At 44.4% G+C, this 24,361-nt stretch overlaps 1 protein-coding gene across 1 annotated transcript; it reads left to right on the top strand.

Moving 5' to 3' along the window:
* The first annotated feature begins 1,586 nt into the window (after nucleotides 1–1,586).
* On the top strand, nucleotides 1,587–22,591 carry LOC141171857 (uncharacterized). Its single transcript, XM_073655486.1, has 7 exons — nucleotides 1,587–1,639; nucleotides 14,910–15,059; nucleotides 15,189–15,290; nucleotides 15,374–15,497; nucleotides 15,581–15,675; nucleotides 15,874–15,964; nucleotides 19,956–22,591. Exons 2-7 carry the CDS (start codon nucleotides 14,982–14,984, stop codon nucleotides 20,969–20,971), a joined length of 1,506 nt encoding a protein of 501 aa, XP_073511587.1. The 5' UTR covers nucleotides 1,587–1,639; nucleotides 14,910–14,981; the 3' UTR covers nucleotides 20,972–22,591.
* The last annotated feature ends 1,770 nt before the right edge of the window (nucleotides 22,592–24,361 follow it).

Raw genomic sequence — 24,361 nt, 5'->3', positions numbered from 1 at the left:
TCCTGCCCACAGTGCCCCCATCCAGCGAGTGTTTGAGAAAGGTTATTACACTGAAACGTCCCAATATTCACAACCAAGGATCACAATATCATTTATCATTGCTGCGCGCTGTTTACTGCATCAATGGATGGAACAGCTGAGATTCTCCAGACTCCACTCGCTCCTCACACTCAGCAATGTCTGCACTCCGGACTATATACCCGAAGCATCGTACACTTAACTACTTCTGTTATATACGTTCTGCTCCGTACACACACGGCTCCTCTCCGTACGCCTCGTATACACACGCAGCTCCTCTCCGTACGCTTGGTACACATGCAGCTCCGTACACCTCGTACACACGCTGCTCCGCTCCGTACACCTCGTACACACGCTGCTCCGCTCCGTACACACGCGGCTCCACTCCGTACAACTCGTACACACGTGGCTCCGCTCCGTACACCTTGTACACACGCGGCTCCGCTCTGTACAACTCGTACACACGTGGCTCCGCTCTGTACACCTCACACACACGCGGCTCCGTACACCTCGTACACACGCGACTCCGCTCCGAACGCCTCGTACACACGTGCGACTCTGCACTGTACACCTCGTACACCTCGTACACACGCGGTTCCACTCCTTACACCTCGTACACACGGCTCCGCTACGTACATCTCGTACACATACGGCTCCGCTACATACACCTCGTACACACGGTTCCGCTCCGTACACCTCATACACGCGCGGCTCCGCTCCGCACGCCTCGTACACACGCGGCTCCGCTCCGTACACGCGTGGCTCCGCTCCGTACGCCTCATACACGCGCGGGTCCGCTCCGTACGCCTCGTTCACACACGACTCCGCTCCGTACGCCTCGTTCACACACGACTCCGCTCCGTACGTCTCGTGCACGCGCGGCTCCGCTCCGTACGTCTCGTGCACGCGCGGCTCCGCTCCGTACGTCTCGTGCACGCGCGGCTCCGCTCCATACACCTCGTACACGCGCGGGTCCGCTCCGTACGCCTCGTTCACACACGACTCCGCTCCATACGCCTCGTTCACACACGACTCCGCTCCGTACGTCTCGTGCACGCGCAGCTCCGCTCCGTACGTCTCGTGCGCCTCCGCTCCATACACCTCGTACACGCGCGACTCCGCTCCGTACACCTCGTACACGCGCGGCTCCGCTCCGTACACCTCGTACACACGCGCCTCCGCTCCGTACACCTCGTACACGTGCGCCTCCGCTCCGTACGCCTCGTACTCGCGCGGTTCCGCTCCGTACGCCTCGTGCACGCGCGGCTCCGCTCCGTACGTCTCGTGCACGCGCGGCTCCGCTCCGTACGCCTCGTGCACGCGCGCCTCCGCTCCGTACGCCTCGTGCACGCGCGGCTCCGCTCCGTACGCCTCGTACACACACGGCTCTGCTCCGTACACCTCGTACATGCGCGGCTCTGCTACATCCACACTGTAAACCCCTCCTGACCCCACACATAAACTTCAGCTCATCCAGCACCATGACAACCAGCACAGCAGAGTCCTGCATCCACTGAGGCCCCTGATCATGTGACCCCTGACTCCTCCCCTCCTGTGACCTCATCACAGCTCCTGTGCGCACACAACAGCCATATATGTGGTGGCGGCTCTGCAGGTGGAGGTATGTGGAGACCCCATTACTGGGCCCAGGGGGCATAAACCCCTTCAGCACGGAGGCTCTTTTGGGGTCTTGTGTTGCCCCTTTATAAGAATCATAAGGTTTTTGTTCTGTTTCCTGTAATAGATACATACGACCCAACTATGGAGACAGGAAGGGAGGAAACGTATTGTTCTCATAGTACAGGACCCCCACAGTGTAATGCCCCCATTATGCCCCTTATGCCCCTTATGCAGTATGTATGATGCCCCCACACAGTGTAATGCCCCCATTATGCCCCTTATGCAGGATGTATGATGCCCCCCACAGTGTAATGCCCCCATTATGCCCCTTATGCAGGATGTATGATGCCCCCCACAGTGTAATGCCCCAATTATGCCCCTTATGCAGGATGTATGATACCCCCACACAGTGTAATGCCCGCATTATGCCCCTTATGCAGGATGTATGATGCCCCCACAGTGTAATGCCCCCATTATGCCCCTTATGCAGGATGTATGATGCCCCCACACAGTGTAATGCCCCCATTATGCCCCTTATGCAGGATGTATGATACCCCCACACAGTGTAATGCCCCATTATGCCCCTTATGCAGGATGTATGATGCCCCACACAGTGTAATGCCCCCATTATGCCCCTTATGCTGGATGTATGATGCCCCCACACAGTGTAATGCCCCCATTATGCCCCTTATGCAGGATGTATGATGCCCACACACAGTGTAATGCCCCCATTATGCCCCTTATGCAGGATGTATGATGCCCCCACACAGTGTAATGCCCCCATTATGCCCCTTATGCTGGATGTATGATGCCCCACACAGTGTAATGCCCCCATTATGCCCCTTATGCTGGATGTATGATGCCCCCACACAGTGTAATGCCCCCATTATGCCCCTTATGCAGGATGTATGATGCCCACACACAGTGTAATGCCCCCATTATGCCCCTTATGCAGGATGTATGATGCCCCCACACAGTGTAATGCCCCCATTATGCCCCTTATGCTGGATGTATGATGCCCCACACAGTGTAATGCCCCCATTATGCCCCTTATGCTGGATGTATGATGCCCCCACACAGTGTAATGCCCCCATTATGCCCCTTATGCAGGATGTATGATGCCCACACACAGTGTAATGCCCCCATTATGCCCCTTATGCAGGATGTATGATGCCCCCACACTGTGTAATGCCTCCATTATGCCCCTTATGCAGGATGTATGATGCCCCCACACAGTGTAATGCCCCCATTATGCCCCTTATGCAGGATGTATGATGCCCCCACACTGTGCAATGCCCCCATTATGCCCCTTATGCAGGATGTATGTTGCCCCTACACAGTGTAATGCCCCCATTATGCCCCTTATGCAGTATATTTGATGCCTCCACACAGTGTAATGCCCCTTATGCAGTATGTATGATGCCCCCACACAGTGTAATGCCCCCATTATGCCCCTTATGCAGGATGTATGATGCCTCCACACAGTGTAATGCCCCCATTATGCCCCTTATGCAGTATGTATGATGCCCCCACACAGTGTAATGCCCCCATTATGCCCCTTATGCAGGATGTATGATGCCCCACACAGTGTAATGCCCCCATTATGCCCCTTATGCAGGATGTATGATGCCCCCTCACAGTGTAATGCCACCATTATGCCCCTTATGCAGGATGTATGATGCCCCACACAGTGTAATGCCCCCATTATGCCCCTTATGCAGGATGTATGTTGCCCCCACACAGTGTAATGCCCTCATTATGCCACTTATGCAAGTTGTATGATGCCCCCACACAGTGTAATGCCCCCATTATGCCCCTTATGCAGGATGTATGATGCCCACACACAGTGTAATGCCCCCATTATGCCCCTTATGCAGGATGTATGATGCCCCCACACAGTGTAATGCCCCCATTATGCCTCTTATGCAGGATGTATGATGCCCCCACACAGTGTAATGCCCCCATTATGCCCCTTATGCAGGATGTATGATGACCCCACACAGTGTAATGCCCCCATTATGCCCCTTATGCAGGATGTATGATGTCCCCACACAGTGTAATGCCCCCATTTTGCCCCTTATGCAGGATGTATGATGCCCCCACACAGTGTAATGCCCCTTATGCAGGATGTATGTTGCCCCCACACAGTGTAATGCCCTCATTATGCCACTTATGCAAGTTGTATGATGCCCCCACACAGTGTAATGCCCCCATTATGCCCCTTATGCAGTATGTATGATCCCCCCACACAGTGTAATACCCCCATTATGCCTCTTATGCAGGATGTATGATGCCCCCACACAGTGTAATGCCCCATTATGCCCCTTATACAGGATGTATGATGCCCCCACACAGTGTAATGCCCCCATTATGCCCCTTATGCAGTATGTATGATGCCCCCACAGTACCGCCTGAGGTCCTGCAGTTGGAGTAATCCCTCTGGAGTTGGTTTTCCCTCTGCCTGCTCCCCTCCATGTATACCCTCGAGCATGTATACATGCATGTAGGGGAGCAGCCGGCCTTACTAGATATCGAGGCTTTGTACAGTAATATACGGCATGAGGATGGTATCAGAGGAGTAAGACGTTTCTTGAAATCGAGATCAGTCGAGTGTAGCAGACATAATGACTTCATGGAAGATTTGTCGGGGAACTCTGCATCAATAGAGTGGGCTTTAGATTTACATCTGAATTTAATTATAATAATAATAATTTTTATTTTTATAGCACCAACATATTCCACATCACTTTTCAATTTTAGGGGGGACTTGTACAGACAATACAGACTTTACAGAATAAGCTTAACTGAGATATTAAACGGAGTGAGGGTCGCAAGCTTACAGTCTATAAGCAAATAGGGGGGACACAAAGGTAAAATGTACATATATTCTATAATACAGCTATAATATAGTAAATAGGGTAAGTACATAAGACTACATGAACTGGTCGCCTGCCAGTATGTGTACAGTACAGACAGAGGCTAATCACTGCATGTGACGCGCCCCCTGGGCCTGTGCTGGGAACCCGGAACCGGGCCTTTTGTAGGATGCTGGGGGTTGTAGTCTCCGTGTGGCGGTGACCCGGTCCGTGCCCAGGGTGGTCAAACCAGTGGCAGTCTACTTGTATTGTAATTGTCCGACTACGCCACCCGTGGATTGCGGTCAGTGGGGACCGCCGCTGCGCTGCAGACCGCTGAGGCTGATGTTATATGCGCAGCCAAGAATGGGATAACTCCCCACGGGAGAAGTATTGCCTCAGGGCAGCTAGAGTAGATGATGGTAGTGATGGTGTGAGCGTCCCAATACTAATGGTGCTCGTGCGGCGATGAAACACAGAGACTTGTAATTGCAGTTTCCAATGCTTTACTCACAGTTGTTATTCGTGTCAATGCTGCAGGCGATGACTGCCCAAGCCGTGCTGCGTCCACCAGGTGAGGGAATCGGTCAACTCCCAGGCAATTCCAGAGTGTGGCACAGGGCTCCCTTCTCTTCCCTTCTCTGACCGTCCCCACCAGTGACCCACCTTTGTCCAGCTTCCTCGGGCCTTCTGTTGGCGAAACCTCTCTCCGGTTTCCCTGACCCTATGTGGTATGCTTTCCTGGTGGATGTAGTGAGGGGTCGCACCAAGATGTGGTCACAACCTCCGGTTTTGGCTGAGGATTAGTCGCCTCCACCAATTTGGGTTCCGGTACCCTGCTCTGCCAACCCTTCACCCGTTATCTCGTGGGTTCTTAGGGTTCCTTCTTCACTCTGGTCTCTGGGCCTTTCTCTGTGTTCCTGTTCCTTGCTTCCTTCCTCCTCTGTTCCAGTTCCTATCTTACTTTCCTTTCTGTTCCTTCTCCTTTCTCTCTCTCTCAGGCTCCAGCCTCCTGACAAGGCCTGCCTGCGGAGCAGAGCCCATGCAGAGGCTCTGCTTCCTGTCTTCTCCTCAGACTGCACTCCCCGGACTGAACACTGATCTAAGATGGTGCCCACCTTTTATACCTCCTTCTAACACCCGAGCCCAGGTGACTAGCAACCAATGGGCTCCTGCCTATGCCCAGAGACCCACCCCTATCTGCTCCTACACCACTGGGTTTTCCTTCCCCCGCCCCACTCCAGCCAGGGACAGAAGCTGTCGTGCCTGCACTTCTGTGGGAGCACCGTTGAGCTGTCTCTCGGAAATGGGGTGTGTGTGGTGCATGCAGCCTACCGAGTCCTGGTCCACACTCCATCCTTACCCGGGAGTGGAATATCACACCTCTGGTTTGAGGTGCAATACCCCTGTAGCAGCCGAGCCCTCGGGGTGCTACATTTGGATGGTATGAGCATGATTTTGAAGAAAATTTTAATATGGGCCAAACTGGGACCGTTAGATAAGTGTGTTGAGGTGATAGGCCAGTCTAAAGAAATGGGTTTTTACGGCACGCTTAAAACTGTGGGTATTGGGAATTAATCGAATTGTCCTGGGTACTGCATTCCAAAGAATTGGTGCAGCACGCGAGAAATCTTGGATACGGGAGTGTGAGGTTCCTATTACGGAGGATTTTAGTTTAAAGTTCATAGCAGAACGGAGGGCACGTGTAGGGTGGTAGACTGAGATGATGGAGGAGATGTAGGGGGATGCTAAAGCATGGAGCGCTTTGTGGGTGAGAGTGATAAGTTTATATTGAACTCTGTATTGGATGGGCAACCAGTGCAATGACTGGCACAGGGAAGAGGCATTGGTGTATCGGTTGGTGAGGAATATGATCCTGGCTGCTGCATTCAGGATGGATTGAAGAGGGGAGAGTTTAGAAAGAGGGAGACTGATTAGTAAAGAGTTACAATAGTCCAGAGGAGAATGAATAAGAGCTACAGTGAGAGTTTTTACAAAGTCAAAGGTAAGAAAATTTCTGATTCTAGAGATGTTTTTGAGGTGTAGATGACGCGAGCCAGTGATTTGATGTGAGGTCTGAAGACAAGATCTGAATTGAGTATGACCCCAAGACAAACCAGTGGGCTTGTTGCTGGTTGCTGGGGAGTAATGGTGGAGCCACAAACTGAAGTGACAATATTGGGCACAGGTACAGTACAGACCAAAAGTTTGGACACACCTCATTTAGATTTTTCTGTATTTTCATGACTATGAAAATTGTACATTCACACTGAAGGCATCAAAACTATGAATTAACACATGTGAAATTATATACTTTACAAAAAAGTGTGAAACAACTGAAAATATGTCTTATATTCTAGGTTCGTCAAAGTAGCCACCTTTTGCTTTGATGACTGCTTTGCACACTCTTGGCATTCTCTTGATGAGCTTCAAGAGGTAGTCACTGGAAATGGTTTTCACTTTACAGGTGTGCCCTGTCAGGTTTATTAAGTGGGATTTCTTGCCTTATAAATGGGGTTGGGACCATCAGTTGTGTTGTGCAGAAGTCTGGTGGATACACAGCTGATTATTCAGTAGGACTGAGTGTTAGAATTTGTATTATAGCAAGAAAAAAGCTAAGTAAAGAAAAACGAGTGGCCATCATTGCTTTAAGAAATGAAGCTCAGTCAGTCTGAAAAATTTGGCAAACTTTGAAAGTGTCCCCAAGTGCGGTTGCAAAAACCATCAAGTTCTGCAAAGAAACTGGCTCACATGAGGACCGCCCCAGGAAAGGAAGACCGAGAGTCACCTCTGCTTCTGAGGATAAGTTTATCCGAGTCACCAGCCTCAGAAATCGCAGGTTAACAGCAGCTCAGATTAGAGACCAGGTCAATGTCACACAGAGTTCTAGCAGCTGACACATCTCTACAACAACTGTTAAGAGGAGACTTTGTGCAGCAGGCCTTCATTGTAAAATAGCTGCTAGGAAACCACTGCTAAGAACAGGCAACAAGCAGAAGAGACTTGTTTGGGCTAAAGAACACAAGGAATGGACATTAGACCAGTGGAAATCTGTGCTTTGGTCTGATGAGTCCAAATTTGAGATCTTTGGTTCCAACCACCGTGTCTTTGTGCGATGCAGAAAAGGTGAACAGATGAACTCTACATGCCTGGTTCCCACTGTGAAGCATGGAGGAGGAGGTGTGATGGTGTGGGGGTGCTTTGCTGGTGGCACTGTTGGGGATTTATTCAAAATTGAAGGCATACTGAACCAGCATGGCTACCACAGCATCTTGCAGCTTCATGCTATTCCATCCGATTTGTGTTTAGCTGGACCATCGTTTATTTTTCAACAGAACAATGACCCCAAACACACCTCCAGGCTGTGTAAGGGCTATTTGACCAAGAGGTAGAGTGATGGAGTGCTACGCCAGATGACGTGGCCTCCACAGTCACCAGACCTGAACCCAATCGAGATGGTTTGGGGTGAGTTGGACCGCAGAGTGAAGGCAAAAGGGCCAACAAGTGCTAAGCATCTCTGGGAACTCCTTCAAGATTGTTGGAAGACCATTTCCGGTGACTACCTCTTGAAGCTCATCAAGAGAATGCCAAGAGTGTGCAAAGCAGTCCTCAAAGCCAAAGGTGGCTACTTTGAAGAACCTAGAATATAAGACATATTTTCAGTTGTTTCACACTTTTTTGTTAAGTATATAATTCCACATGTGTTAATTCATAGTTTTGATGCCTTCAGTGTGAATGTACAATTTTCATAGTCAAGAAAATACAGAAAAATCTTTAAATGAGGTGTGTCCAAACTTTTGGTCTGTACTGTAGGTTAGTGGAGGGAGGAAATACGAGTAGTTCAGTTTTTGACAAATTCAATTTTAGATAGAGGGAGGACATAGTGTTAGACACAGCAGAAAGACAATCACTGGTGTTTTGTAATAAGTCAGGGGTGATGTTTGGAGAAGAGGTGTATGATTGGGTCATCAGCATAGAGATTGTACTGAAAACCGAATCTGCTGATTGTCCCATAGGAGCGATGTATAAGGAGAAAAGAAGGGTGCCTAGGACTGATCATTGAGGAACCCCGACAATAAGGGGAAGGAGAGAGGAGCAGGAGCCAGCAAAAGACACAGTGAATGAGAGGTCAGAGAGATAGGAGGAGAACCTAGAGAGAAGGGTGTCCTTGAGGCCGATAGTGCTTAGCATAGTGAGGACGAGCTGTTGATCTTCAGTGTCGAATGATGCAGAGAGATCTTGGAGAATCAGCAGGGAGTAGTGCCCATTTGATTTGGCTGTTAGTAGATCATTAGAGACTTTAGTGAGGGCAGTTTCAGTAGAATGTAAAGAGCGGAAACCAGATTGTAAAGGGTCAAGAAGAGAGTTATCTGAGAGATAGCGGATCAGACGGGACTGGACAAGGCATTCCAGGAGTTTAGAGATAAAGGGAAGATTGGAGACAGGTCTGTAGTTAGCATCACAGTTCTCGTCCAGGGATGTTTTTTTTCTTCTTCTTCCGTGACTGGTTCGAAGTCAGAAAATGAGCAAGATGCAGTGTGGGAGGGAGGAGCATGCATTACATGTGAGGTTTGGGAGAAAATTTCCCGTCTGATATGGTCAATTTTTTCTTTGAAATAATTGTCCAGATCGTCAGCGCTGAGGTCGGTGGTCGGGCCTTGTGCTGTTTGATTGAGGAGAGAGTGAAAGGTGTCAAAGAGTCGTTTAGGATTATTGGACCGTGAGATGATGAGTTTATTAAAGTAGGTTTGTTTGGAGAGGTGAAGGCCGGAGTTATAGGTTTTAATCATAAATTTATAATGGAGGAAATCTTCGGGCAGATTAGATTTTCTCCGCAGCCATTCAGCGCACGTGGAGCACCGCTGGAGAAGCGTGTTCCAGGGTTGTCCTCATCTGCGCCGAGTTGTTCTCTGTGTAGGAGGTGCAGCTTCATCCAGGGAGCATTGCAATGTTTCGTTATAATGCTTCAGTGCAGAGTCAGGACATGTGAGGGAGGAGATTGGGGCCAATGATGTTTGCAACATTTTCATACATTTCTGGGTGTTAATGGATTGTATATTTCTGTAAGTGTGGAAAGTGGGGGTGTCTTGAGCAGGGGGACAGTTCTTGACAGAGAATGAAAGAAGGTTGTGATCAGACAGCGGAAGAGGAGCGTTAGTAAAGTCATATATTGAACAGAGCCGGGCAAAGATCAGGTCAAGAGTATTTCCATCATGTGTAGGAGAATTAGTAAGCTGTGAAAGGCCGAAGGAGGAAGTTAGCGATAAAAGATGAGCGGCAGATGGGGAGACTGAATCGCCAATTGGGATGTTAAAGTCTCCCATGATGAGGGTGGGGATGTCATAGCATAGAAAGTTGGGAAGCCAAGTGGCAAAATGATCCACAAACTGACGGGAGGGTCCCGGAGGGCGATACACAACCGCCACTCGCAGGGAGAATGACCGGTAGAGTCTGACTCTGTGGGCCTCAAAAGAAGGGAAGATAAGTGAGGGTGCTGGGGGGATAACCTGAAAAGTACATTTTGTTTAAAGGAGCAGACCAACACCAATTATTACCAGTTGACGTTCCTGTATGTACTGATCAAGAAAGATTGAAATGGGACCCTAGGGACACTCATAAACCATAAACTATTGAAGTGGGATAACCACCACCCCCATCCCCATACAAAGAGGAAAACCCAAGGGCCAATTTTTACGGTTGAGAAGGTACTGCTCGAATGTCACAGATTTTAATATACAGGCAATAGACCTGAACACCAGATTAAGGGATAAAGGGTACTCGTGGTACATTTTCGATTCCGCATCATCGTTTGCAGAAAAATGGGAGAGAGAGACACTCCTCCATACCAATCCAAGAGACCAAGAAGAAGATTGGACTACACGAGTAAGAAAAACTTATGACAATCAGAGTGACTGTATCTTTCATATCCTCAGAAAACACTGGGATATACTTGTGGTCGACCCAGACCTGAGGGTGCTGTGGAATCTACTCCCACAATAACTTTTAGAAAGGGTTGGTCAATTAGGGACCATGCACAGTTTCTATAAAAAAAACTGCACCCAAGGGGACTTGGCTAGATAGAAGAATCTACGGTTTCTTTAGATCTGGAGAATGTTGTACATGTAATTGGATGAGACCATGTAAATCTTTCTCATGGTTAAAATCTTTTTCCAGTGGGATTATTCCATCTGTAAAACTTCAGGACTAGTATATATGGCCACATGCACCTGCCCCCTAGAATATGTAGACAAGATCAAGAGGGTGTCTAGGAGGAGAGTAGGGGAGCATTTGGGCGATATATGCCATGGTCGGGAGATCCCATTAGTGAGACACATGAACAGTGCACATCGAGGTGAACCCGGAGACCTCTCCTTTTGTATCATTGAGGTGGTTAAACCCAATGTGAGAGGAGGTGATCATAATAGATGTATCCTCTGAAAGGAAAGTGAGTGGATTGTTAGACTGGATTCACGAGCCCCTAAGGGACTCAGTGAGCAAATTTCCTATGCCTGTTTTGTGTGACTACAGCCCCATTCTGGATTATATTTTTGGATTTTATGCTCTACCCATTGCTAGTCAGTTTCCTGTGAATGGGGTTCACATATTGTTGTACTTCACCGAGATATCTGAGCTTCTATATCAGAATTATTACTTATCAATTATATTCCACTTATACTATTTCGTCATTAACGAGTGTGGTGATCCTTGTGTATCTCTAATTGTGTAATAGAGGTCAAATTTGACCATTTAGGAATATACTGTGGGCCACCATCCCATATTTTTTGTAGTGATAAAGTAGATCTACATGCCTATTACATGATGGGAGGATGTGCAGTACTTGTTTTTAGTCTCCCATGATGCTGATCTCAGAGATAGGATTTTTCTATGTTGGTGGTATGCAATCCAATACCATATGCGATCCGGCGTGGAACGCATGCTTCCGGACATGCTCATGCGCAGGTAGGAGACCGTGATGCCCTCCGGCGTGGAACGCACATGTCCGGGAACGTTTGAGCTTTCTGTCCGCCCGTTGTTTTGTGCCGGATTGTGAGGCGTTCTGAAGAATTTATTTTTGTTCCATCTTTCTTTAGTTGATCCCACTGATGCATCAGATAAGTCCTCAGAGAATTATAATTAGAGGAACCCATGGACACATTAGGATTTGTGAAGCTGACCTCCGCTCTCCTCTATTTCCTTTGAATATATTGTGTGACCTGTATTTCTGAACAGTAGCTCCTGGTTTGTTTCGTTTCCATGTGGAAATTGAATTTGACTCGTAGTCTTTGATATCTCTCTCAAACGTAGTTTTTTTGCTGTCTGAGATGGCATCCTCCAGACTTTGTAAATTCTTTTGCATATTTTGTTTGAGTTTTGGATCCAAAAAGGCTTCTACACTAGGCGGAATAAGCAAGAAACAAATATCAAACGCAATGTAACTTGGTTATCCTATAAGGTTTTTTTAAATGTGGACATAAACCCTGTAAATCATGCAACTATGTTAATAAAACCGACACATTTGAAGAAAACCTAACGGTACAGTAATTTTCAGTACACAATTTCATCAATTGTAACACTATAGGGGGTCATTTATTTAATAGAGTGTATAGAGAGTTAACTACAATACGTGGGATGCTCGTCAGGTCCGCTAAAAAAAATGTATTAGAAGACATTAATCTATTAAGATATTTGGCAGTCGGCACCACACAATCTAAATCACTGAAATATGATACGGGGTGCAATGGTAACTGTGCAACAAAGCACATAAAAAAGTAGGTAGAGAAAAGCTTGCACAGTGAGATAATGCACATCCAAAAATAATAAGAATTACTACAAATAATAAATAAAATAGCAACTTTATTTCATGTAGGGACACACAAGTGGTTAAAAAACATACGACCCCTGATGAAGCTACTGTAGTAGTGATACACGTAGGGCATAGATACCTACGTGTATCGCTACTACAGTAGCTTCGTCAGGGGCTGTATTTCTCTTGCTGATCAAAAAGGTCATAGTATTTGTATAACCCTGAATGCTGAATTCTGTTCGTTTGGAAACAATCATGTTTACTGTGATAATGACAAATTGCACTAAGTCAGCTGAAAGTTTATTTACAACAGCCCCTGTGATACCAACTGTGTAAGTAGATTAGCTCAAACAATGATAAGTGATCCCTGCACCTTTACCTCTTTTACCTGGGCTTTATGACCTCACATAGATGTAAATATAAACAGGGATGTCTGTAGTGCTGTAGACAGAATGAAATTTGGGACAGAGAATCACGGAACATCAGAAGGACTTTGGAAGGAGAATGGGAGACATCCTTCAGCAAAGTAGATGGATTGCATGGCATCTAAAGAGACACAGATTTGTATTCTACATGTTTCTAATCTAAGGGTATGAGCCCTCACTGGAAAGTTTCAGATCTGCTCCATTAACCATCAGAGAGACCATGGATACTTTTGGGAAGTCCGGGAGAGGACGAAAAAGTCACTTGGCCCCATGGATATGCTGTTTTGGTGTTGCTAGGAGGGACCCACCAGTCACCTAGAACCCATGGAGACATTTGGAGTTGCCAAGAGGGACCCACCGGTCGTCTGGTCCCATGAAAACTCTCGGAGAGGCCAGGATGGGACCATCGGGTCTCCTGGTCTTGTACCTCAATGGACTGTTGACTTCCTAAACTTGCCGCTACCTTCTCTCTGTGGGAGCCCACCTGAAGCGGAGGGCCACTGATTGAGGTAGTCAGCACTGGAAGTCTCTAAAGTCGCAGCTGTTCTATCCCAGGCTGGCGGAGAAGGAAGGGTGAGACTGTGTAATGTTGTACCATCTTGGGTATTTGCTGGGACTGTTCTGTATGTTTAATGTCTTCTTTATGGTTCAATAAAGTATTACCATGCTGTTTTACCCTCACCCTGTGTTGTTTTAGTAGCGTTACACCAACAGAAGACCCTGGGTCTTCACAGTCCCTGACCAAGGCGGCTCCATGCGGTGTTCTTCAGACAAGGTGCATTAAATAAACAGTGAGCTGACATCTCTCTCCATTTTCTCATTATATGCATGTTTTCCTTATAGTGACAAATATTTATTTTTGCTAAAACTGTGATATTTTCACTTTAAAACTTTTTTTAAACCTTTTTTATAAACTTTTTAAAATAACTCTCATTAGTGCGATCATACAACACAGAAGCCTTTGATTGCTCAGGTGATGCACTGTACTACTGTAGTACCGTGTATTATCACTGCCTGTCAGTGTAATACTAACTGCCCCATACACATGAGATAAGTGTTGGCTGAACGATCATTTGGCAGACGGCTATCTCTCCCGACTCCCCCATACACAAATATTGCAGCTTTCCTGTGGTTTGTATGACTGACTGCATCTGTAGGGAGGTCCCCAAATACATTATATAGTCGACCAAAATCAGTGCTTCCATGTAACTTTAGTCTAATGTTTATGGAGGCGTTAAAAAGTAAGTTATGGAACTCTGCCTCTGGCCCGGCCTAATAGACTTTTGTACATTACAGGCCCAGTACTTGGGGGAGGAGGGCATTCAGCTGAACTCTGTCACACCTTCTTAGATGCCATGTTTGCTTTTTGCAGGAGCAAGTGGTTAAACTGCCAGGGATTTTGTTGCTGCCGCACCTGTGCCATCCCTGAGGTGTATATCTATGTTCTGGTGCCCAAAAGAGTTCATAACATGTTAAAAAATTACAAAATGTGTCTTCTGCTTTTTGCATGTTTTTTCTTTTTACAAGAATTATTGGAGCAAATTTTCTTTTGAAACCTTTTAATATCTGCTTTTTTATGTTTTTTTTTTCTTGTAATATAGGAAAGCCTAAGGCTAGAAATAAAACCCATAATACACTGTACATGTAGACTTTAGTATCAAATAATTTCTGTCCGCGGCATTTGTGCAAACAAAACCGCTTTTATAAAAGCCTCAAACTTCTGTGTGTGAATCAGACATGAGATGTAACTTGATAGAAGATTACAGTTCGGGGAAGACTGGAAACATTCATACAGACGGCCAGTGGTGATGTAGTCAGTGACGGACTGTCTCCAAATATGGTTTTAGATCCGTAGTAGATGTTTCCTCATCATGAAGTAGTTATTTCTCATGTCACGTGAAATAAATATCTCCTGCATTATTGCTAATGCCAATTCCAGTGACGGAAAATGAGATGAGAATTAGCGTTATGGAAGGTGAGTCTATGAGAAACGTATTCAGCTGCAGACTTCGAGGAAGAAACTGCTTGTTGTCTGTGGCCTAAAATATAAAGGTTTTATTCCTAGATGTAAAGAAAAAACTAAATTTAAAATAATAAATCTCCTCATATGTTTCCCTTATGGTCTCCAGTAATTGTATTATTACACAGGATTTTTATGATGTTACCTCGGCTCATCTTCTCGTTCAGGTCTCTACAATACCGGATCCTCTCAGTGAAGATCTTCTATATAAGAAAATTTTCCTGATTTACCTATCAAAGATGGATATGGACAGGGACAAGATAGTGGAGAGGATATTACACCTCACCCTAGAGATCCTCTTCCGGCTTACTGGAGAGGTGAGAGATTCTGATGACGTCACATTACATCATTCTTATCTATGGGAATAACAGATGGACAGAACTGGAGAGGTGAGGACTCTGGAAATGTCTGTAGTGAGATTTATTAATGTGTCTCTCCATAACCAGAGATTAATCACGGGGCCTCCACCTCACCCCCTGATATATGAGGACATCAATGACCAGATCCTAGAACTCACCTACAAGATGATTGAGCTGCTGACTGGAGAGGTGACACTGCTGGGAATGCTGGGACATTATACAGTAACGCTATGAAGGGATTGGGGGGATGATGGTATCATTGTATGTGTCAGGTTCCTATAAGGTGTCAGGATGTCGCCATCTATTTCTCCATGGAGGAGTGGGAGTATTTAGAAGGACACAAAGATCTGTACAAGGACATCATGATGGAGGTTCCCCAACCCCTCACATCACCAGGTAATAGACAGGACTAAATACACATGGCCTATAATTATCTGTATGTAAAGAATGAATTCAGTCCCTGTATGTGTTTCCTCCAGATCTATCCAGTAAGAGGACACCAGAGAGATGTCCCCGTCCTCTTCTTCCACAGGACTGTAAACAAGAAGATCCCAATGTTCCTCAGGATCATCAGGTAGATGGAGAGAAGGTGTCATGAGATCTCCCCTATGATGTGTAGACGGCTGTGAGGGTCTTGTGCTCAGTCTTGTTTCATCCACCAGTATTATATGTTTTATACTTGTATAATGAGAACGGTGGAGATGGCAGGATTAGAGCTGATCACACATGTGACTTCTCCATCTGTCTTTGACTTTTATAATATTTGTTTCAGGGTGAAGATCTGACTCATATTAATACTACAGAGACATATGTGAGGGGTGATGAGCGGTGTAAGGAGGAGATTCCTACATATGACTACCCAGGTGAGTAATAACCACTAAATGCAGAGAAGTCACAGATTCTTCTCAGTCACCGGCTGTGGATGCTTTATCGGTGGTGTAGTCCGGCTGTATCACAATCGTGTGATCACCATTTTGCCTCTAGACCACAACATTCTCCTCCTTCCGAAAATATTCAATTTACTTTGTGTAATTGTGAAAGCCCTTTTCTATAGAACTTACAACCTGGAGGATCTACCTACCCCCTGGGATTAGTAGACGCTGACCGTTACCTGCCCAAGTCTGTAAACTACAAAGCCAAATGACAGCGTACGTAGAAAGTGCTGACAAGTGAGAAAATCACTTGAAGAAAAATTATGATGGGACTGTAAGAGAAAGCGGAGGGTAATGATGCTGTTGGCTTCCTAGATCCCTGATATCTTATTGGATGAATCTACCTTCTATCCCTTCTGTGCTGCTGAATGTGCTCGTATGGTGCCTACAAGACCAGGTCAAAGTTTGCTTTTTTGATCGATAACATTAAATGAGGGACAAGTGTAAATTTCTGTACAATAACAACAGTTTCCCTTTATCCCGACTTTTCAATTTCTTTTTAAACCAACTAACTTCAAACAGGATTTTGATAAACTACATAAAAAACATTACACCTGTGCCATGATATACAGTTAGGTCCATATATATTTGGACAGAGACAACATTTTTCTAATTTTGGTTCTAGACATTACCACAATGAATTTTAAACAAAACAATTCAGATGCAGTTGAAGTTCAGACTTTCAGCTTGAGGGTATCCACATTAAAATTGGATGAAGGGTTTAGGAGTTTCAGCTCCTTAACATGTGCCACCCTGTTTTTAAAGGGACCAAAAGTAATTGGACAATTGACTCCAAGGCTATTTCATGGACAGGTGTGGGCAATCCCTTCGTTATGTCATTCTCAATTAAGCAGATAAAAGGCCTGGAGTTGATTTGAGGTGTGGTGCTTGCATTTGGAAGGTTTTGCTGTGAAGTAAACATGCGGTCAAAAGAGCTCTCCATGCTGGTGAAACAAGCCATCCTTAAGCTGCAAAAACAGAAAAAACAAATCCGAGAAATTGCTACAATATTAGGAGTGGCAAAATCTACAGTTTGGTACATCATGAGAAAGAAAGAAAGCACTGGTGAACTCATCAATGTAAAAAGACCTGGGCGCCCACGGAAGACAACAGTGGTGGATGATCACAGAATAATCTCCATGGTGAAGAGAAACCCCTTCACAACAGCCAACCAAGTGAACAACACTCTCCAGGAGGTAGGCATATCAATATCCAAATCTACCATAAAGAGAAGACTTCATGAAAGTAAATACAGAGGGTTCACTGCACGGTGCAAGCCACTCATAAGCATCAAGAATAAAAAGCCTAGACTGGACTTTGCTAAAAAACATCTAAAAAAGCCAGCACAGTTCTGGAAGAACATTCTATGGACAGATGAAACCAAGATCAACCTCTACCAGAATGATGGAAAGAGAAAAGTATGGCGAAGGCGTGGTACAGCTCATGATCCAAAGCATATCACATCATCTGTAAAACACGGCGGAGGCAGTGTGATGGCGCGGGCATGCATGGCTGCCAGTGGCACTGGGTCACTAGTGTTTATTGATGATCTGACACAGGACAGAAGCAGCCGAATGAATTCCTTATGTATTCAGAGCCATACTGTCTGCTCAGATCCAGCCAAATGCAGCCAAACTGATTGGTCGTCGTTTCATACTACAGATGGACAATGACCCAAAACATAAAGCCCAAGCAACCCAGGAGTTTATTAAAGCAAAGAAGTGGAATATTCTTGAATGGCCAAGTCAGTCACCTGATCTCAACCCAATTGAGCATGCATTTCACTTGTTAAAGACTAAACTTCAGACAGAAAGGCCCACAAACAAACAGCAACTAAAAACCACCGCAGTGAAGGCCTGGCAGAGCATCAAAAAGGAGGAAACACAGCGTCTGGTGATGTCCATGAGTTCAAGACTTCAGGCAGTCATTGACAACAAAGGGTTTTCAACCAAGTACTAGAAATGAACATTTTATTTACAATTATTTAATCTGTCCAATTACTTTTTGGTCCCTTTAAAAACAGGGTGGCACATGTTAAGGAGCTGAAACTCCTAAACCCTTCATCCAATTTTAATGTGGATACCCTCAAATGAAAGTGGAAAGTCTGAACTTCAACTGCATCTGAATTGTTTTGTTTAAAATTCATTGTGGTAATGTCTAGAACCAAAATTAGAAAAATGTTGTCCCTGTCCAAATATATATGGACCTAACTGTATCTCTAAGCTGTGCGTGGCTGATGGCTGTAATACACATCTATTCACGCCTGCAGGAGATGTGGTGGCATGGCTCGAGCCCTGGTTTCATGGATTCACTCCACGTCATAAATTCCATTATGTTTTCAATCCTAAAGAATTCAGATTACTGCACAATCTCTCCTGAAATGGGGGCACTAATACTTTCTCTACTCTTCTGGTCAGGATTCATCATACCTCCAATGGTCCACCATAAATGAGTGCGACTCCGGTTTAGTGTTGGATTTCTCCCTTCATACATACGTTGTTGTTGGGGATGTTACATGTTTATATATTCTTTCTTTTTTTACAAGTTCATTCTGTATGATAGTCTGATTGTGGTGGGATCGGCCGGCCTCACTTATGTGTCTCTGTAACTCCCTGGTAGTCTTTCAAAAAGATCTCCATTGCCTCTTCCAAATGCCAGAGATCTAAATTTAAGACCCCTCAGCTCTGCAGTATTGTAAAAAACTTCACTTTAAATGTCTAATATTTCTTCTTGACACTCATGTGACAGAAAATATTGTCCCTTACGATAGTTTAGATGATGAAGAGCCACCGAGCCCCAGACTCTTAATTACCCCAGAGAGGTTTCACCACTAGTTACTCATTTTTCTCTGATGGAGACTGTTGAGTTTGATCATTTCAGTAGATGTTTTATTGTCTATACTCACAGTTTTTGACTTCAATAATCCTCTGATTTAACCCCTTCCCGCGTCACTTTATGTGGTGATAATTCTGGAATTCTTCACAAAGGATAATAGGAAACAAATGGACCTTACAAATTATTTTCCAACTTCTCTTGAATCTGACAATCCCCTGTATACGGTTGTACACTACTGTCTGGGCACATGGCAGGATAAGAAGGGAAGGAGCGACATTTAGCTGTTAGGAATGCAGATTTTCCTGGAATAGTTCACAGACATAATGTATTGGGGGAGCTGTTCATGGTCACCTGGCAGCTCAAAAGATGGCCACCACAAACAAGCTTGTCACTATCTACCCTCTTTACAGATTTCACAAATGACTTTGCTCATCACCCTTTAACCCCTCTACATGGATCTGGACTTACACAGAGACCCCTAGGCTTGGGCCATAGTGTTACCTGCTGTTCTGTGGAGTGAGATGGGAATAAGAATAGTCAGGTAGCCGGGTCAGAACCAGGAGGGCAGAGAAAATACAAAATCAGAAGACACGAGTAGTCAGTAAACGGGCCGAGGTCACAATCGGAAGCAAATACACAAGCCAGGAGCTGAGCACAGAGGACTGAACCAGAGGAGAACAAGGCTGGATCTGGCAGCTTCCGGCAATATGCTTCCAGCTTTAGTAGGGTGCGGTGCTTTCCAAATGGCTGAAGCTGGGAGCCGGTTACTCCAACTGGACAGCACACACACCCATACTGCCAGACTGGATGGTACTACTGGTCCCAGGCTACCTAATCTTAGTGGCTGGACAGAGCCTGCGCCTTTTACTCCATATTTGGGAGGCAGAATGAACAAACAGTTGAACACCACGCTCCACTGGTTCATCCTATGAGGTTTTCTATTAGATGGTCATTGTCCTGGTGAATAAATGAATTTTTTTTTTATATAACTTGCCTTTATTTACAGACAGTTTAAGTAGAAATATTCAAAAATATAAAATTCAAGGATTTTTTATTAAAAAATAATAATTGGTTTTATTCTTGGCAGATAACTGTACCCGGAGATCAGAGGGACAGGAGATTTTTATATCAGATGATCTTGAGATCCCACAGGATACAATTGAAGTGAATGCCATTACTCCAGATCTACCATCATCCCTTCACAGCAAAGATCTGTCATCTGATCCTATGAAACAAGTCCTGTCTTCTGATTCATTACCGACTACTGAGGGAAATCAAACTCACAAAATAAGCATTAAAAAACAAACTGCTCCTAATGCAAAGAATCCATTTTCACGTTCAGAATATAGAAATAGTTTTCCTCTCAAAAAGTCTTTTCTCAAACATCAAAAAATTCACACAGTGAAGAATAGATTTTCTTGCTCCAAGTGTCGGAGATGTTTTAATCAGAAATCAAATCTTGTTAGGCATGAGAGAACTCACACAGGAGAGAAGCCATTTTCCTGTTCAGAATGTGTGAAATGTTTTACAGAGAAATCAACTCTTATCAAGCATCACAAAACTCACACAGGGGAGAAGCCATTTTCATGTTCAGATTGTGGGAAATGTTTTGTACAGAAATCACATCTTAATATACATCAGAGAACTCACACAGGGGACAAGCCATTTTCTTGTTCAGAATGTGGGAAATGTTTTGCAAAGAAATCAAAGCTTATCAAACATCAGAGAACTCACACAGGGGAGAAGCCTTTTTCATGTTCAGAATGTGGAAAATGTTTTGCAGAGAAATCAGCTCTTACCAGTCATCAGAGAACTCACACAGGAGAGAAGCCATTTTCATGTTCAGAATGTGGGAAATGTTTTACAGCGCAGTCTACTCTTATAAAACATCACAAAACTCACACAGGGGAGAAGCCATTTTCATGTTCAGAATGTGGGAAATGTTTTGTAAAGAAATCAGATCTTAATAAACATCAGAGAATTCACACAGGGAAGAAGCCTTTTTCTTGTTCAAAATGTGGGAAATGTTTTAACCAGAAAGCGAATCTTGATAACCACCGGAGAACCTACACAGGGGAGAATGCCACAACTACACCCAACTAGTCTCTGTACAGACAAGAAAGGCCCTAGCTGCACAACTAAAAACACCACCACTGACCTAACTCCTTAATAAGCCGTTGAGGAGTTTCTCGTACCTCCTGAGGAACCAGAGGGGAGGCTGCAACACACTGTCAACAAGGGGAAAGAAAAGTATGAAGTAAAATACGAAAACCCTGAATGAGAAACAAAAACACATTCATATAGGGCGAAGAAGTCAAGCTAAGGAGAACAAAAAATAGAAGGAACAAGTATAATCTCTCAAAAACCTATCATTGTTAGAATGAAAAGGTACTGGGAGGGAAAGCAAACTGACCGGGAGGATAGTTTCACCTTTGTGGTGAAACTTACAAAATTCATCCTCATCCACTGTATATGTAAAACCTGTCCATTTATAATGACCACGGACAAGATAAAGATTCCCAACTCACATCAGGACCACAAGATCCCAGATACTTTCAGCTGCATCACATCTAATGTACTTAATTATATGTACCAAATGTCCAACTCGGGGTCTGTATGTAGGGGAGACAAGGCAAAAACTTAGAACAAGGATGAATTCTCATCGCCACACAAAAAAAGACAAAAAGAATAGATCTACTTGTGGCCACTTATTTTTACGGCCACAACTTCTTCTCCCTTTCCAAAACTGATATTTCTGCTTCACATCACTTGTCTCATCTATTGCATTATTCCTGTGCCATGTTGTGTATAAATATGTGACTCTTCAGATTTTGTGTTATACTATGTCTGATGAAGAGACCTGAGTAGTCTCGAAAGCTTACTGACTAATGGCTAACTGAAAAGATGGTATCAAAAACTGAGGACTCTCAAACTGTAATATTTGTCTCCATACAGCAATTTTAAGATCTCTCCACAGGTGTTCAATGGGATTTAGATCCAGACTCCTTGCTGGTCAGAACTCTCCAGCACTTTGATTTCATCCATTTTCTGGGTGCTTCTTGAAGTATGTTTGGGGTCATTGTCATGCTGGAAGACCCATGACCTAGGACGCAAACCCAGCTTTCTGACACTAGGCACTACATTGTGACCCAAGATCCTTTGCTAATCTTCAGATTTCATGATGTCTTGCACACAGTCAAGGCACCTAGTGCCAGAGGCAGAGAACCAACCCCAAAACACCTTTGAACCTCCAAAACCAACCCCAAAACACCTTTGAACCTCCAACATATTTGACTGTATGGGTTGTAAATTTATTGATTATGCTGCGTACCTTGGACAAAGGAACATGCTTATCCCTAAAGATGGACTTATAACCTTGAAATTGTTGATATTTTTCAACAATTTTGGTTCTCAAATCCTCAGACAGTTCTCTTCTCCTTTTTCTGTTTTCTCCATGCTTAGTGTGGCACACATATGCACACAATGCAAAGATTGAATCAACTTCTCCCTTTTTTATCTAGTTTTAGTTGTGATTTTCATATTGCCCACACCTGTTACTTGCCACAATTGTGTTTGAACAAGCTTCACATACTTGAAACAAAGTTGTTTACCTACAATTTTGTCCGGCCTATTTTGTGTGAAATTATGTTCAATTTGCCTTTTTCTCTCTGTTTTCTTGTGTTGTTCCAATACACGCAAAGGAAATAAACGTGTATAACAAAACATGTAATTGCAATAATTTTCTGTGAGAATTACTTCATTTTCTGGAACAATTTCAAGGGATCCAACACTTTCACCATGACTTGTTTTTGTTGCCTTTTTAATTTGTTGCAGCATTTCATCCTCTACGTGTTCAGCTATATTAGGAGGCTTGTAGCAAAGTCCAGTTAGCAGCTTTCCATTATTGCCATGTCCATGTACATTTACCCAGACTGATTCTACATCGGGAATGTAAAACTCACAACATGAAAACTTTGACAAAGTCGTGGGCCAACCAGTATACAGTATAATGGGCCCCACATGCTCCTCCATACATAAGAAACGAGGAAAAAACTTCAAGTCAGAGTCCCATATAATAGTGAAAAAATTACAAAATGTTATTAATTATAATTTATACAGGAAAAAAATATGAATCGCAGAAACAGAGACAGTTAATAGTAAAACAATGGAGGAGCACTAATGAGGAGCATGAGACAAATTAACATGATTCTTTTCTGATGTAAATACATAATTGGGCTGCCAAAAAATAAGACTATATTGTTAAAATGCAGAGAAGCATTCAATAAAAGTGCAGGTGCTTGTGAGGTAGGTCAGAAGTAGTTGCTATATGAGAGGTTAGTTATACCGCTGTCTATATATAGGTACTAATATAGATAGCTCATACCGGGGACAGCAGATCTTTATAAGTGGTATCAGTGCCCTGACCTCTTAGGCTACAGGGTAAAAGTATATCCTAATACATATTAAAGCCTAGAAAATGCACCTAAGTAGGAAAAAAGATTAAAGAACGGCAGCAAAAAGAGTGTAGCATGAATCCTATAGAATACTTACAGCCACAGTGGATGTGAACACGCTCCTCAATTGCGCTCACCCTGGTGCGCGTTTCGGCATGGCTGCCTTCATCAGGAGGTGGCGTCAGTGTAGGTGGGTAGGGTTTAAAAAGAGCCCTTGAGCTAATAGAAAAGGGGGTGTGTAGTCTCTCCGCCAATGGGTGTGGGGAGGGCGTGTCATGACACATGGCAATCACCGCTACACCGCCGCATCCATGGCAACCGCGTCATATGATCCATCACGCCGCAAGTACGTGGGGAACCACGTGATCATGCGTCATGGAGCACAGATTGATACGGCCAGCGAGGTCACCACAGAGAACAGTGAAGCCATGCGTACCGCCCAGTCCACAGACATATAGTCAAACACAACCGGAGAGAAAAAGAAACCAGCATAATGGGGTAATCTGTCAATAATAGCATAGCCCAAATGTATATATGTATCTAAGGGGTATAGGTGATAGCCAGTTCTATAGAAGTCAGAGAAGTTAATTGGCCATGACAAAACAAAGTATATATTTAAGAAAAGCATGAAGTATAACACGATTATATGAGATCATAGTATAAATGCATAATAAGATATACGAAAATATCTCTCAAAATATCGATCTATAAATGCGAAATATATACAATAATAACCGGACAAAATGCCCACACAGAAAAAAAGTTACAGATCTTGAGAGACAATACAGTGCCAGCAATTATGTCCATGTTATCCAATAGCAGAATGGAAGTCCTCAACGTCATTGACAGATAGAAATTATTAACTACTACCCAACCATACTAGATAAAAGGTAAAACAAATAAAATAGCTAAAACAATGTGGATATAGGTGATCAAAGTCCAAATCCATCGGCTCTCTTTCTGGGCTAATAGTTGGCTCACTCGACCTTCCCTAATATTAGTGGTCATCATGTCAATACCCCGAACTTTAAGTTTAGAT

Source organism: Phyllobates terribilis, unplaced genomic scaffold, assembly GCF_046119375.1.
Source record: "Phyllobates terribilis strain yellow unplaced genomic scaffold, ASM4611937v1 Scaffold_12__6_contigs__length_324123572, whole genome shotgun sequence".
Lineage (NCBI taxonomy): Eukaryota > Metazoa > Chordata > Amphibia > Anura > Dendrobatidae > Phyllobates > Phyllobates terribilis.
This window is presented reverse-complemented; position numbering and strand designations above follow the sequence as displayed.